The 16,919-nt window shown below is 42.3% G+C and overlaps 1 protein-coding gene across 14 annotated transcripts in view; it reads right to left on the bottom strand.

Annotated features, from left to right (window-relative positions):
* MARK3 (microtubule affinity regulating kinase 3) overlaps positions 1-16,919 on the bottom strand; it is a 104,498-nt gene that overhangs the window by 30,394 nt on the left and 57,185 nt on the right. For 10 of the 14 annotated variants that reach the window (XM_023731805.1, XM_023731806.1, XM_004376738.3 and 7 more), the window contains 4 exons: positions 14,683-14,731; positions 11,717-11,782; positions 7,303-7,373; positions 1,215-1,271 (listed from right to left, as the gene is read on the bottom strand). In XM_023731805.1, the coding sequence (XP_023587573.1) occupies positions 1,215-1,271; positions 7,303-7,373; positions 11,717-11,782; positions 14,683-14,731 (243 nt within the window). Of the gene's footprint in view, positions 1-1,214; positions 1,272-7,302; positions 7,374-11,716; positions 11,783-14,682; positions 14,732-15,659; positions 16,597-16,919 lie in introns of those variants that run through there. The other 4 variants (XM_023731810.1, XM_023731813.1, XM_023731811.1 and 1 more) reach the window with 4 other exon arrangements.

Raw genomic sequence — 16,919 nt, 5'->3', positions numbered from 1 at the left:
AAGGAAACCACTGAAGAGTGGTTTTGAAGACCATCCTGGCTGCAATGTGGAAATCAGATGTGGGAGGAGTAGGAGGCACTACGGACACAGGGAGGAGCAAACTAGAAACTACTAGAGTAATCGTAAGAGGGCAACGGTGGTCCTGACTAGGATAGTGAAAACAGGGACAGAAAAAAGTGAGCGAGCTCAAGAAAACTCAGGAAGCAGGAGCAGAAGGACCTGGTGATGGGATGGTCAAGTAAAGGAGAGGGAGGCACTGAGGGGACATCAGTCACTGGGATGAGAAACATTCCAATTGAGGGGAAAGGGTTTAGGCTGTGAACCCGCCAAATCTGAGGTGCCTAAGGAATGCCGAAGCGAAGGGGCCCTCGGTTAGCTGTATCCTGGGTCCTAGCAGAGAGCTCTGGCTGAGGGGCGGATGTGGGGGTCACAGCATATAGGTGGCCACTGAAACTACCAGAGTGGATGAGGATGCCCCCATGGTGCGTGTGGACAGGATGCAGCACGCTGAAGACAGTTAGGTGAGGAGTGAGTATCAAGTACCAGAGTCCAGATAATGTTTAGAGAGATGTGGTTGTGAAGGTGAAGAAAGGGGAAGGGTGTGTCTGGAAGGGGGACTGGGGCAGTGAGGTTTTTCTGTAAAAGATGGTACAGACTTAAGTATGTGTCAATGCTGCTGTGAGAAGTCAGCAGGAAAAGAGGAGCAGGAAGGAACACGAGGAGGAGGCAGCAAAGAGCTGCGTACCTGAGAAGGTAGGAGGAAGCAGGACCCAGACCCCAGGAGGAAGGGCGGCAGAGGTGCCCTTTCCTGTAACGAGAGGCAAGAAGCAAAGGATGGTGAGAGGCAGTGAACTCTGAGGGCTGCTGGAAATGGAGGGAGTTTCCGCCTGGCGCCTCAGTGCATGTCAAGGGACCGCAGGGGTGGAGGGCTGTGAAGAAGGCCTCACGCAGCCACTGCCATTAACAGGCAAGGATGCTGGCTAGGAGGCCAGACAGCATCCATGACGCTGTCCAGGGGAGACCACGTGGTTTGGAGGCCCCCGACTGTTTGGTTGTGTGAGGATTTTCCTCCACAGATCAACTACCAACTACAGTTTAACTGAGATGTGAAATGTTTCTAATTAACAAACCTCATTTTTCTTTAAGGATTACATTATTACAGGACTGAGGCTTTTCTGCTTAATAACATAATCTGTGCCCACGCGTCTCCTCACCTTGAGGTCTCTGTGAACGATGTGCTTCTGGTGGCAGTACTGCACCGCAGACACAATCTGGACAGGAACGGGCGAGGGTGACAGTCAGCGCTGGTGTGACTCACACTTAGATGAACATACTGCATCAACGTTCACGCATGCAACACACTCAGCAAACACTTGAATGTATGTACGTGGAGCTCTAAACACAATTTTCTTAAGCTTTGAACTTTTCAATTTGGATGAATTCAGGGGTGGATGTTCTTCCTGTTCTCTCTAGTTTGGAGTGACATTCCAGCTATTCCGGAGTGTGGAGCAGGGCCCGATCACAGAGCCTAGAGGACCCCGGCTGCCCCAGGCCCAGCACCAAAGGCTGCTATGCAGCCTTTCCATGCCTGGAGGACCAACTCCAACCACCCGGCAGCGATGGACTACCTACGGCTGGTGCTCCCCCAGGCTGGTTTTCCTCTGCTAACTACTCCTGCCAGTCAGTTTGTTGCCTAAGACACTCTTGTGGGTTCAAGGAGAGCAAAAGTTACTGAACCAGTCAGGATCAGTCTCCTCTTCCTTAAAATGACGAATGAATGCTGTAATGCCATATTAACGAGGATCCCTCAACGCCCAGCAAACTGTGCTTTTATTTATACTGTTTTCCTAAATTTTATTTATTTTGTTGTTGTCGAGAATACACACAGCAAAACATACACGAATTCAACAGTTTCTACATGTACCATTTAGTAACACTAATTACATTCTTTGAGTTGTGCAACCATTCTCACCCTCCTTTTCTGAGGTGTTATTCCCCCATTAAACTCACTGCCCCCTAAGGTTCCTATCTGATCTTTTGAGTTGCTGTTGTCAATTTGCTCCCATATAGATAGTTCTTAAAAGAACATAATGCTTAGGGCAGATCTTTTTTACTAATTAAGCTTAACTATTTTTTGTTTTCAAGAAGATTTCAGGGGATATTTTTGGTTAAAGGTTTAAAGATTTATCTCAGGGTAAAATTTCAGGGGTTCATCCACCCTCCATGGCTCCAGAAAGTCTAGAGTCCAGGAAAATCTCCAATTCTGTTCTGCATTTTCCCCCTTTTGATCCAGGATTCTTCTAAAGACTCTTTGGTCAAAATGTTCAGTAATGGTGGCTGGGCACTATCCAGTTCTTTGGGTCTCATGGCAAAGGAGGCAGTTGTTCCTGGAGGCAATTAGCCACACATTCCACATCCTCCTCCTATTCCTGACTCTCATTCTTCCTCTGTTGCTTTAGGTGAATAGAGACCAATCGTTGTGCCTTGGATGGCAGCTTGCGAGATTTTAAGACTGCAGGCACTATGGATCAAACTAGGGGTTAGAACAGAGGCACTAACATGTTATTAGGCCAATTAACTGGGATGTTCCATGACCCTAAACCTCCAAACCAAAGAAGCAAATCTCATGGGATGTTTGACTGTACATAAGCAGCCTCAGCAGCTACTCTCTTTGTTGTTGTTGTTATAAATATATCTGTCACACAACTTTTGCCAGTTCAACTTTTTACAGGCGTACAATTTACTGACAGCAATTACAATAATCACCTGTGCAACTTTATCCTTAAATCAATACGATTTTTGCATCACCATTAACCCTCCTTCTCCTGTTCCCTCCTGCACCTCGTAACCACTAATAAACTTTGTTCTCTATACATTTGCCTTTTCTTATCTTTTTATATAAGTGAGGTCATACAATATTTGGCCTTTAGTAATTGGTTTATTTTGCTCAGCATAATGTCTTCAAGCTCCATCCATACTGTAGTGTGTATCAAGACTTCATTTCTCCTACTGGCTGAGTGTATTCCATTGTATGTATGGACCACCTTTTGTTTATCCATTCATCTGCTGATGGGCATTTATGTTGTTTCCACCTTTTGGCTACTGTGAATAGTGCTGCAATGAACACTGGTGTAAAGTCTCTTTTTGAGTCTCTGCTTTCAAGTCTTCTGGGTACATAACTAGGAGTGGAACTGCTGGGTCATACGGTAGTTCTATCTTTAGCTCTTTGAGGAACTGCCAAACTGTTTTCCACAACAGCTGTACCATTTTGCATTGCCACCAGCAATGGATAAGGGTTCCAATCTCCCCACATCCTTGTCAACATTTCTCATTTTCTGTTTTTTTTTTTTTTTTTTTAACCTCAGCCATCCCACTGGCAGTGAAATGGTATCTCATTGTGGTTTTGACTTGCATCTCTCTGATGGCTAATGACGCTGAGCATCTTTTCATGAGTTTGGTGGCCGTCTGAATGTTCTTTTTGGTGAAATGTCTATTCAAGTCTTTGCCCATTTTATTACTGGATTATTTGTCTTTTTGTTCTTAAGTTGTTGAAGATTTATATATTTTGGTTATTACATTCTTGACGAATAACAGTGTGATTTCAAATTAGTCAACTCCTAATTATTTCTGTGACTAGCAATGTTAACTAAATAATTGTTTTACTGAAATTTCAAACTTACTAGTAGCTTGAAAAAGTTTCCTTTTTATAACTATAAAAGTTTACATGCTCATTATAGAAATTTTAGGAAGTTACAGAGAAGTACATGCAAGTATATCTCTGAATTCCCACCAGCTAGAGGCAACATCTCTTGTTATTCTGGTGCATGCGTGTTTAAACATATATGATTACCAAACAAACAAACAAAAAAACCCAAACCCACTGCCGTCGAACGGATTCTGACTCATAGTGACCCTACAGACAGAGCAGAACTGCCCCATAGGGTTTCCAAGGAGTGCCTGGTGGATTCGAACTGCCAACCTTTTGGTTAGCAGCTGAACTCTTAACCTCCAAAACTAGGGTTATAATGAAAACAGTTTCTCCAAATCATCGTCTGCTCTTCTTAATCGAAAGCCACCTGCCCTCACCTATGGTGATCATGAAATCTCAGAGAAATCAGTTCTATACGTTGATATTCTGGTTCAGTTTAAGCAGCAAGGAGAAGCCGGAATGGAGTTAGGATGGGATGATGCCCAAATCAGGGTTTCACTGAACAGCCTCATTTACTTCATATAAAATGAATATTCAGACTATCAGACCAACTCATAATTAACTAAAGGTACAGAAATTCCAATGCCAAGTTATGGTTTTTAAAGCATCTGTTACTTTGGATTATCACCACTGCTGTTATATTCTATAAGCATGAAAACTGGGGAAGTGAAACAGCTTTGCTTTCCCCAAACAAAGTATTACGTTTGTTAGCTTGGTGTATTTTATCTTACTACTGTTGGATCCAACTTTTTCCCTTTTCCCATTTACTATTAGTTTTTTTCTCATATGGAAGTTTTTCTTGTAGGTTATTTTCAAATTCTTTTCAATCAGATTCAACAATTCCCCACCCTTTCTCAAAGAAATCAAAGACTTTCTCTTCCTTTAGCTACAAACAGTTTAAAGCTAACCTGATGCCACAATAATCTGAAAATAATCAACTTTAAGCTATTGCTTTTCTGCATCCTGCTTTTAAGTCAGAAGCAGCTGTTTCTAAAGAAGGCTGAGAACATTAATGTTTTCAGGTTAAAATCTGAACGTCGCCTGTTTCCCTTTCCGACACACGAGTGAATGGCGGCAACACCACTATCAAACCATCAAGAACACGGTGAGTAAAGACGAGGGAGCCAGGAATCTGTTCTTTTTCTTTGAAAACAATAAGAGCTCAAGTAAAAAATCAAAAAGTGCCTGAGCAGTCACTACGACAGGAAAGGTGAAGAGGACCATCTGCTGACGAACACAGAAAGAGGGGCCTACTGTTAGAAAACCATGGTGCACGGTGCTCCGTGGGCGCAGCCTTCCTCTCTGACAGAAGCAGGAAAACGTTTTTTTTTAGTTAAAGTAATGATGACTTGGAAGCTCCTGGAAGTCATGACAATTAGAGGTCACAAGTGGAAACACCAATATCATGCTTGGTCCTTTCAGGTTTAAATGAAACGTCTCAGGGAAATACCCCCACAAGGAAAAAACGCTACATTAAAGGGAAACAATGCTACACTGGAAGTCAAGTCATAATTGTAAAGGTGCACACATAAACCATCTCTCCTGGTTCAACCAAAAGGCTCCTCAAATAAAGGTGAAGGAATTTCTTCAGAGAATGAAAATCAGAATCGGGGTCACTTCCTCAGGCTTTTCTAAGAGTCCCAGCCCCTCCGACAGTCGGGCTCCACAGAGGGGCGGGGTGCAGACAGGAGAGGAAAGGTGCTATGGGCTTACCGGCGACACCCTCCTTGGGGAGGTGCGGGCACAGGTCTGCTGCTGCTGGCTGACACCAGCCTTCTTCCTCATAGTCAATAAACCATATTCATATAAAAGTTTACAAATCTGACAGAGTGATCCAAGTGGGAAGGGATTTAGGCTGTATGAGGCAAAAAACCTTGGTTCTAGGTGGGCAATTTATAAAATTAAGAGTGCAGTTACGGAAAGGGTGAAACAGACTCATCCTGTAATAAAGAGAAGTTTGAGTTTCCTTTCACAGACCACAGAATCAAACAATCTCAGAATGTCAGAATTCACCAAGTATAACCTCCTCTTTTAACGGACAGAAAAACTGAGGATCAGAGACGCTGAGTGACTAGCCAAAGTTAGTTTCAACTTTGATACTTAGGAGGTTTTAACTGGAAGTACCATGAGTACTTGTTAAGCTTTTAAATTTAAGCAAGAGCAAAAGGGAAGAAACGTATATAAATGAGCACACAACCAGACTAAGCGAGGCAAAGCAGGCAGTGGTAAGGACAACCTGAAACTCGGCTCAGCACTGCCTTTTAAAGTCTCTGCTTCTCCCCCACCCTGACAACCTGATCTGTGAGTAAACAGTTCAAGGATCTGAGAAAAATGAGGCTGCACTGCCATTTCAATGCAGACCTTGTAACTGTGGAAGTGCAGATTAATTTAAAAGTAATAAAGTACATGCTCCTTCCTTTCATCTCAGTCAGAGGTCAGCAGACAACGGCCTGCAGGCCAAATCCAGCCTGCCGCCTGTTTTTGTAAATAAAGTTTTATTGGAACACGGTCACTCTCATTTGTTTTTGAGTGTCTACGGCCACTTTTGCACAACGACAGCAGAGCCGACAGGGATCATGTGGCCCTTAAAGCCTAAAATGTTTACTATCTGGCCCTTTACAGAAAAAATTTGCCAATTCCTACTTTAAATAACAGTACAATATAATGACTAAGAACTTGAGTTTTGGAGTCAGCGGAGCTGAGTCTGAATATATGGTGGCTCTGCTACTTGACAGGCATGAAATTATGGGTAAGTTATTTGATCTTCCTGTGCCTCAGTTCCCTTATCTATAAAATGAGTATACCAAATCAACCAAACTCATTGCCATGGAGTTGATTCTGACTCATAGCAACCCTGTAAGACAGAGTAGAACTGCTTCATACGGCTTCCAAGGAGCGGCTGGTGGATTTGAACTGCCGACCTTCTGGTTAGCAGCTGAACACTTAACCACTGCACCACCAGGGCTCCTAAAACGGGTATACTACTCCTTAACTCACAAGGCTCCTATAAGATTTACAGTACTGTAGGTAAAACACTTATCCCTGCGTCTGGTAGGAATGAGGAATCAAAAAAATAGTAATTATTATAAAGACAGGAGAGTTAAGCCACCTCTATTCTTAAAACGTGCTTTTATTAAATGAGTGTCTCTTTCGAGAGTGGGATGAGGACAAAGCAAGAGGGTAAGTCACTAACAGATTAAGTGACACTTGCTCTTGGCTGATGTAAGGCAAAATGAGTAATGGATTGTGACTCCATGTTAAAAATTTTGATATTAAAAAAAAAAAAAAAAGGTTTTAATGAATGTAACCACAGTTGTTTTGAAAGGCTCTCGTTTAAGGCTCCACTGTCAAAAACCGAAGTAAAAAAGTAGGAGTGAGACGGAAGTCCCGATCACAAAGTTGAGAGTAGATCCCATGGCTGCCTCTGGCACAGTGCCTTATGCAGGAAAGGTACTTAATTAATTTTTGTTGAACTGAATGGACCACCTCTGCTCTATCCAATAGGCCTCATGAACACTGAAAGAGGCAAACGCTTGCTTCAGCATTTAAAATAACTTTATTAAATTAATAAACTAAAGGAGTGTTAGTCATACCTGTCTAAATTTAGCTCTTGCTTCCTTCTCCTTCATTCGTCCATGTGCAACCAAATAGTCAAACACTTCACCTACAATTGAGAGAAATAAGAGTAAGCAGAAGTCCTACTTCTCAGAATTAATATTCCCACAAATTGATAGTGTTTTGCTTTTAGCAATGTTTTAATTTTTATTTTTAAATATAAGTATGGAGATAGCCACAAAAATGTGAAATCTGAACTGAGCTAGCCGTTAGCTTAATTATAGGCATTTAAGTTCATCAATCTTTAAGTGAAAGAAAAGCCTTAAATTCTCATGTTTATATCATACAACTTTCATTTTAAAGAGTGTGCATTTTCAGTCTGCTTCAATAAAAACTGAGCAATGAAAACTGAAAGTTAAGACGGTTAAGTTATTTGTGTTAAAGGAGGGTACCCTCACTATAGGATCATGACAAAGGACCATTTCCTGAATACATTCATTCATTCAACAAATGTTTATTGAGTGCGTACCAAACTGTCAGGCACTGTTCTAGCTCTGGGGAAATACAGCAATGCACAGAACAATGCCCCTTACCTCAGGGCGTTTACACTCTATTTGGGGGAGGGGGGAAATAAACCAACAAATGAATATACAGTCTGCCAGATAACAGGAAACCCTGGTGGTGTAGCGGTTAAGAGCTACATCTGCTAACCAAAAGGTCAGCAGTTTGAATCCACCAGGCGCTCCTTGGAAACTCTATGGGGGCAGTTCTACTCTGTCCTGTAGGGTCCTTATGAATCAGAATCAGCTCGATGGCAATGGTTTTGGAAACCCTGGTGGCGCACTGATTAAGTGCTATAGCTGCTAACCAAAAGGTCAGCAGTTCGAATCCACCGGGCGCTCCTCCTATATAGGGTCGCTATGGTCAGAATCGACTCGACGGCAACGGGTTTGGGTTTTTTTTTTGGTCAGATAGTAAGTGCTATGGAGAAAAAGCAGGGAAAGAAATAGTGCGTGTGTGCGTGCGCAGGCGCACAGGCATTTTGCTGACTACTGGAGGGGGCAGTGAGCAGTGCAGTTATGTGGAAGAATAAGATTCTAGAAAGAGAAAACAGCAAGGAAGGCCTGTGGCTGGAGAAGTGTGAACAAGGGGCCGAGTGCGGACACGAGAGAACACAGCGTAGGAGCGGACATCACGAGGAGTGAGCCCAGAGGAGAGGAGAATGTGAAATGATCTGCCTCTTAGGAGGGTAGCTCTGGCTGCTACCGGGAGAAGGGGTGTTGGGCTCAGGGAATGGCAGGGAGACCAGCAGGAGACATTGCATCATCAAGGCAGGAATGACTGGGGCTGGATTAGAGTGGGAGTGGCAGTGTGGTGGGAAAGGAAAGCCCATACAATTCGCTGACAGACATTTAGGTGGTAGCTTAAAAACCAAAACCAAAACCAAACCCGCTGCCGCCGAGTCGACTCCGACTCACAACGACCCTACAGGACCAAGCGGAACTGCCCCATAGGGTTTCCAAGACCCTGCAGGACAGAGCAGAACTGCCCCATAGGGTTTCCAAGGAGTAGCTGGTGGATTCAAACCGAGGACCTTTTGGTTAGCAGCTGAGCTCTTAACCACTGCACCACCAGAGTATTAATTTAGAGAATTTTGATACAAAATGTTTTGGGGAAAGAAGCAAGTCTACTTCATAAAGACAAGGCACACTTCCATCAGCTTAGTGCCAATATGGAACTAAAATATTCTGACACTTAACAAAGCTTAGTTCCAGAGCATAACTTAAATAGATATTTTTGAAGAAACAGTCACTCTGAATTACACATGAACATTTCTTTCTTTTAAACTCTGAACCCTAACTCTGAACAACTGAATTTTAAATAATGGATGGCACGCATATTTTCATAAGATTGCATAATCTTTTAAAAGGCATTACGTATTGTTAGTTTACACTATACGTTAGTTTATACACTAAGATTATGAAGTTAAATGTGATAGTATTTTCTAAGTGAATGACCTTTCTATTTGCAGAAGAGTACACCGTGGCAAACAAGCGGTTAATCAGTGAAAACGACTAAAGATTGTGCATATCATATCAAAAAGTTCTGACTTAAAAAAAAATTAATGGATTAAACCCACTAGCTGTTGTAGAATAACACAGATAAAGTCCACGCCTGTCAATATAAATTTTTATTTTTTATAAGTTCAAGTGCAATATAAACCTCTTAAGAGAATAAAGTTTGGATGGAAAGTTTCTGGAACCATAAAGCCACATTCACAATCTAAGTTATAAATCAGGAATTCAACACAGGTCTCTCTTCTTTTTTCTTTCCCTTATTAAAAATGTATTAACACTCAGATTAAGCAGCAGAACTGAAAACCTCTAAAGGCTATTAGAGGAAAAATGACAAAAAAGCAAGAACTAGCTCTTTGCGCCCAGGCCACACTCGGGAGCCAGGGCAGCACGACCGTGTTGAGTGGAAAGAACACTGATCAGGCGGTTCAGAAAGCTAGGGATCCGTCAGCATGGAACACACTGTGTGTGCTTTAGTTTCATCTGTAAAAATTAGACACCTGCCCTCAATCATTTCTAAGAATCCTCCCAATTCTAAAATTCTATGATTCTACCAGATCAAACAGACCAGGCTGGGGGGAATGGATAGTCAATTTAATGAAACCGTTATTGTTCACAATGACAAGCGCATTGTTAATAAAACAGATATCCTGAGGACCGACAGTGCTCGGCTGAGCTGACTGAAGTAAACAGCCCCGAACAATAAATCACTGTGGTTACAATGCTGAGCAACGCACTGAGCTTGCCAGGTCTCATGGCCAATCGGTGTCACTAGCTGGATGGACCGACCCCATGTCTGTCTGTCCCAAAGCCCATCTTCTTTCTACTAAAACTGAGTGCTTCTCAGATGTTTCTGTCTTACCCCTATACCCTGGGTACCTAAAGTAGCCGTGAAGAGAAGCTGTGACTGACTGACCCATCGGAAGAGGCGCTATGGTTCCACGGTACCAGAAGGCAGGGGCTCCGGGCCTGGCGGTGTGACCGGGGAAGACTCGCAGCTTCCGCTTCCTCAAGGGTAAAATCCTATTACTCACAGCCTGGCTCCAGCAGAGTCCCTGTGAAGCTCCAAGGGTGCCCAGGCCAGAGAAAGCACCTGGGCACTGCAGAGGCCACACAAGTGAGGAGGTTATGAACGCTACTCTGGGCTGCTGACCCAAGATGAGTAGAAAGTACTAGAAATCCAGAGATCTACGGTTCTGCAATTAACTGTCAGCATGCCCTACTACCCCTCAAGTTTGAAAATTCCAACTACATCTCCAAACCACACATTTAAAATATGAAACATACAACTAATAAGGCGTTAGGGGTATGAAGAAATCATGTCAGAGGTGTGCCCCCTATAACTCACTTTTCCCCACGACCGGTTTAGACTCTTATTTAATGGGCTAACTCATTACAACGAGGCTGTGGTTTAACTTTCTATCTCCAGGTTTTGCAACCTGGAGCAAAGTGCTAATGATGAAATAAAACTGCTGTAATCAAAACTGTTAAAGCTAGACTGGTAGCTATGATGTGTCTCCAGCTGTTTATCAGTTCATAAATTCAGTGCAGTTCTTACTGGTTGAGTATCTGCTACGTGTCGGGCACTGTGCTAGCGGCAGGGACTACACAAGGATGAGAGAGAAAGAGTCTGCCCTCCAGCAGCTCCGAATTCACACGGTCCAAACTCTACAAGCCCAGCCCAACCTCAGCCCCTAACACGAGAGTTTTTATAAAAGATAGAGGCTATATACATGCAATTCAGAAAAATGTCTACATTTATACAACCTTGTGGGCAAATAACTGTTGTTGTTATTCTTAGGTGCCACTGAGTAGATTCTGACTCATAGTGACCCCATTTGACAGAGCAGAACTGCCCCATAAGGTTTTCTAGACTGTAATCTTTACAGAAGGAGACTGCCAGGTCTTTTCTCCAGCGGAGCTGGAGTGGGTTTGAATTTGCTGGGTAGGTTCAAACTACCAACCTTTTGGTTAGCAGGTGAGCGCTTAACTGCTACACCACCAGGGATCCTTTGGCAAGTAATTACTAGCTCTTAATCTTTATTTTAAGGAAATCTAATCATATGCACTAATCATAACCATCATTTCTGGCCTTGGGATATACGGACACCAACGACACAATGCGGTCATTTTTATTTCAAAAAGGTCGATGCACTAATATATTTAAAGCTTGGAATATACGGATATTATCAGTGAATGAAGCAAATTGTGAAATACTTAACAGTAACCCACGGAAGGGATGAGAAGCTTCACCACCTGCCTCCTAGGCTAGTGTATTGTGACTCTGGATAGTAAATGAAACTTAACAATTATCCATATGGACAATCTCCTAGAAGGGAAGAAAGAAAAAATCCCCCAAATATGTAAATATTCTTACCTCCACTTGCATATTCCATGATTAGGTAGAGGGTTTTTTCCGTTTCAATGACTTCAAATAACTTTACTGGGGAAGGGGGAGAAACGAGGAGAAAAGAGATGAACGCCTACACGCACACACCAGTGTACATAAACTGCAACTATGAAAACCAATCTTAACAGCTGGTCCTTTTTAAAAAAATGCTTTTAAGGAATTCTATCATATATTACAACAACAGGGAAGATTTTAGGAAAGCATGGGATTCCACAAAAATAAAGGTTATTTCTGGGTGCTCAAACAGTGCACCGTCCCTGTGCACAGCCGAGTACACCTTCTCCACTTCCCTCCACCCTTGTCCCTCACTGCGTCTGTCTGGGCCAGTCCCCCTCCTAGCAGCTCATCCTCCGCCAAAGCAGGCTGAACCCCCGAGTCTTCATTCAGCCTGCAGGGGCCACGGGGGTCTGCTCTGGTCCCTTCAGTAGAGCTCTGGGTCACAGAGAACAAGGCCCTTTGGGACCACCCTGAAGCCGAGATGGAAAGAAGTAGCAGGGACTACACTGCAATTAACTGAGAAAACTTTTCAAAAAGAACTATTTTTCAATGAGTCGGTGGGCCTTGCTACAGCAGTCCCTTGTTGGAGACAGAAATAATATTTCTATTACTGCTAATTCATAAAACCATAACACATCAATTAGAAATGCATACATTTTTATATGGAATGGAAGTAAATCTCTGAAGCTATCAAGTTATCAATTTGCATGCTACCTTACTTGGATAATATATATTTTAAAGTTAAACTTACAAAAAATGAGGTAAATGCTAATCTTTTATATTGCAGGCTATTTTTTGATGCTTTAATGCAGTATTACCCACTACTGTTGAGTCAAGTTCGACTCATAGTGACCCTACAGGATAGAGCAGAATTGCCCCATAGGGGTTCCAAGGCTGTAATCTTTACGGGAGCAGCTCGCCAGGTCTTTTCTCCCTTGGAGCTGCTGGTGACTTCGGAATGCTGACCTTTCAGTTAGCAGCCGAGTGCTTAACCACTGCGCCACCAGGGCTCCTTCAATGCAGTATTAGACAAAATGCCTATCACATAGGATTTCATTGATAAATATGTCCGTCTAAATGATGACTAAAACTCTATAAACCATTCCCTAGACTGATATATTCAGACTGTCAAGGAAAACTAAAGAAAGTTAAGGCATATGCGCCAGCAAACAATTAGCATATAAATAAAACTCTTCTAAAATTCAATGCGAATACTGGCTCTTCTGGACAACTATTTCAATGTAATCGGAATTTTAAAGATTTGAATCCATTACCAAAGATATATCATTTAACAGTAAGCAGACAATTCCGAAAAGAATCAGGGCACAACTTCAGAGTCGGAATCAACCCGACGGCAATGGGTTTTTTATAAACATACCACATTTTACTGACTCTAAGACATATAGTCTTTCACATTTTAACTAACATCCCTGATATCAGGATGACAGCTTCTTACAATTAATTGGTAGTGTTTTTCTTTCTTAAACTGGGAAATCAGCTGCTGTCGAGTCAACTCTGGCCCCGACTCATGGTGTCCCTGTGTGTGTCAGAGTAGAAGTAGTGTGCTCCAGAGGGTTTTAAGTGGCTGATTTTTTTAGAAGTAGATCGCCAGCCTTTCTTTAGAGGCGCCTCTGGGTGAACTCGAACCACCAACCTTTCAGTTAGCGGCTGAGAGCTTAACTGTCTGCACCACCCAGGGACCCCTCTTCCTTCTTCCTGCTATGTAGTACAGTGCCTTTTACAATGACGGAGGCTTAGATCTGGTGGAAAAGGGTATAAGCCTTTATGTATAAATATACAATCAAAATAAGAGCTCTGTATAAAAGCTTTCTCCCTCCTGTGGGTCCAAAGTCGTCAACACTGGCTTCCATTCTTGTGCCTCCAAAATTCTCGATGATGTCTTAACATTAAATATCATCTCCGCCACTTCCTATAGTAGAATTTGACAGTAAACTGACATGCATGGCTGTGTAAAGAGCAATTTCACTCCTGAAGCAGTATTCTTAGATTGCAGGAGTTACACTGTATACTAATAAGAGTTCTATTACAATGTTTGCAGGACCAAAACTCTCACTGGGTGTATACAGTGGGGTCAGTGCTGAGTAACACCACATCTCCATCTTGTTTCTGCAGTTACGACGCGGCAGAACCAAGGCCCTCCCTCATCCTCACGTCTCCTCTCCGTCTCCTCTCCTCGCAGCAGCTAGCACAGAGCTGTTAACATAGAGGGCAGGTAAAACATCTGCGCTTCATGAAACAATTCATACCAAAATGCCTTTAGATGCCAAGTGCCCCTTACGTCTTCAAATATGATTCACTGTACCAAGGGTTTTCTTAGGTACACAGTCACAGCAAGAAGTCTGACAACTTTGAAAATCTTAACTCCAGGACTTACTATAATTTCCTTCTATCTACTAGTTAAATACAATTTAATTATGATAGTTTCTAATACTGTATTTTTATGCAAATAACACATGCCTTCTATGTTTGCCAACTGCTCCCTCCCCCGGCAAAGTATTATCATAACTAAAATTAATTTCAAAAATTAATTTTTAATTAGCATAGCAGCACTTATGAAAATACCTCATGGGAGGAAGGAGCGGTTGGCAAACAAACGTAGAAGGCCTGCGTTACTTGCATAAAATGCAGTATACTAAAAAATCAGAAAATTATTGTTAATCTGATTACAGATGTTTCTATGCATTAAAGCTTTAAATTCAAGTACATAATACCTAAGCTTTTGCTCTGTCTTCAGAAATTTCAAAAAGCTAATGTAAAGGATCGACATCGTGTGTATGTATTTTTTAAAAAGTGTACCTGGGCTGGAAGGAGGGAAGGAATCTCCTCCTATCACTCCTAGAACGCATGTTCAGCTTTATGGCATACCTTCAAGAATGCATTTAAGACTCAAAAGTATATAAGAAAGCAGAAAGTACCTATGTTTGGATGATTTAAAATCTTCATTATTCTTACTTCTCTGAAGAGCTAAAAAAAAGCACACACAATCCCCCCAACACAAGTTATTAAACATTACATTCCACTGTTGCAATATAAAGTTAAATTTTTCTTACATAACCAATTCATTGCAAATGGTTAGTAGTCTATATCTAAGACTAATATGAAAGGCTGGGCTAACTCTGAAATAGCTTATAACCTATTATTAAAATGGTATTAACAAATGCTTCAATTTTATAGTATGAAAAATAGCAGAGGTCTCATAAAGGGAGATGACAGCACAATCTCAACTTTACTTTGCTATCTTGAAGATGTAAGATCAGACTTTGGCAAAAATTGTTTGTGATTAAACAGCCTGATTCGATAAAGCTTCTACTCAGGGGTTCAGTGAGTCAAAACTTGTATGGTCCCAATGAACCACACCATGAGACCTTAGATTGACAATTCCAAATCATCTCTTTCAGAAGACTGTGAACAAACTACCCTTGGGAGATTCTTATTGAAGAAGGTAGGTGATTTAGCAGGAGGTTGTGGTAGACTGTTACATCAACGACCCTCAACAAATCATCAGAGACACGGACTTGGTTGTGTAACTTGCTTTGGCCAACAGGACATTAACAAACATGCAGCAAGCATAGGCTGGTTAAAATGCCTGGGTGTTGGGGCTTGCTGTCTTGAAAGAATGTCGCTGCTATGTGAAGAAGCCGGTCTAGCCTCTTGAAACCAGAGGTAGAAAGAGAGGCCCCAATGTCCCAGTGAGTCCATCGCCCACCCCTGCAACCTGCCAGCTGGGTGTTGAGGTAAGACTTGTCACTGCCCAGTCATCCCACAGAACAAGGAGAAATGATAATTCACTATACAAACAAGTGCTGCGAATTCTGAGGAGGGTCAGACTATCACGGCCTGGGCTCACACAAGAAGATGTCAGAAAATCACAGAATTTTAGAGGCCATCTTACTCAACACGCTTGCAAATAAAAGAGAGGAAAAGATCCTCCAAGGTCCTGCCATCCTTCTGTGGTGAATCTCGCCAGAATGAAGTCTCCCAACACCCAGGATTTTACAACCACAGGAAGCAAGAGCTGGGAAGAGCCTTGGGAGATGAGGAGAAGCTGGTTATGTCAGAAGGATGATGGTGAATCCCAGGGCTCTCCCGCACTTGTCCCTGTGCACTGTGTCTGATCTGGAACTGAACCCGCATCTAACACTTGTGAGCCTGGGGGAATGGACACGGCAGGATCTGACTGACAATCTGAATCAGAGCTTACAAAATGGGATCTGATGACTAACCCTCCCTGTCTAGAATACGGACTCATCTTCCAGGGCAGGAGCACTTCACCTCCAACATCAAGGCCTCCTGCTGGGATTGCAGTCATTCCCACGTTTTATGTTCAGAGATGACAGAAGACAGCCACCCACATCCCTGACAACCATTAATGCTTGAGTTATTTCTTAGCTTCTCTCTGTCAAGCTAAACCTTCACATGTAAATTGTTTTCCAATTCGCTATAGCTGAATCTCTAGGTATAATCTGGATCTCCCAATTACTTCCACAACTGCTAAATTAGAGGAGCTCCACGCTGGATGCAATATCGATACAGCTGAGAACACTGCACTCAGAATGAAGCCCTGACCTTGGCCATGGCAGCCCTGCTTCCCCTCTACCTCCGTTCCAGCCACCCTCCTCCTTTCAGTTACTAGAACATATTCGGCTCTTTCCTTCCTTAGTCTTCTCTCCTTTACACCCTTCAAATCAGGCAGATTCTCCGAAAATCTTACCGAAGTAGGTCTCCTCTGTTTTACATCATAGCCGTCTGTTCACATCTTTCCTAGAATGTCTTTCAAGTTGTGATGATACATTTTGAGATGCTCGTTTACTGTACACTTGAAACCAAGCCTGGTACACAATTTGATCGATAATTTGGTTGGGAAAGAATTCTAGGTTAGAAATAATTTTCTCTCAGAATTTCAAACGTTTTGGTCCAATTTCTTCTAGCTTCCAGTGTTGCTAAAAAGTATGATGTCATTCTGTTACAATCCTTTGTGACCTACGTTTTCCTCTTCCTTCTCCTTAACTCTGATGTATTTACATTTTAATGTATCACAGATTAAATATCTATAGTACATTAGCATTCAGTCCAGATATATCGTGGGTCTTCAGTCATTTAGTATACTGGGCACTCACTGCGACTTTCAATCTAGAAATTTCTGTACTAGAGT

This window comes from Trichechus manatus, unplaced genomic scaffold (genome assembly GCF_000243295.1).
Source record: "Trichechus manatus latirostris isolate Lorelei unplaced genomic scaffold, TriManLat1.0 scaffold00045, whole genome shotgun sequence".
Lineage (NCBI taxonomy): Eukaryota > Metazoa > Chordata > Mammalia > Sirenia > Trichechidae > Trichechus > Trichechus manatus.
Note: the sequence above shows the minus strand (reverse complement) of the source record. Positions and strands in the feature narration are given on the sequence as shown.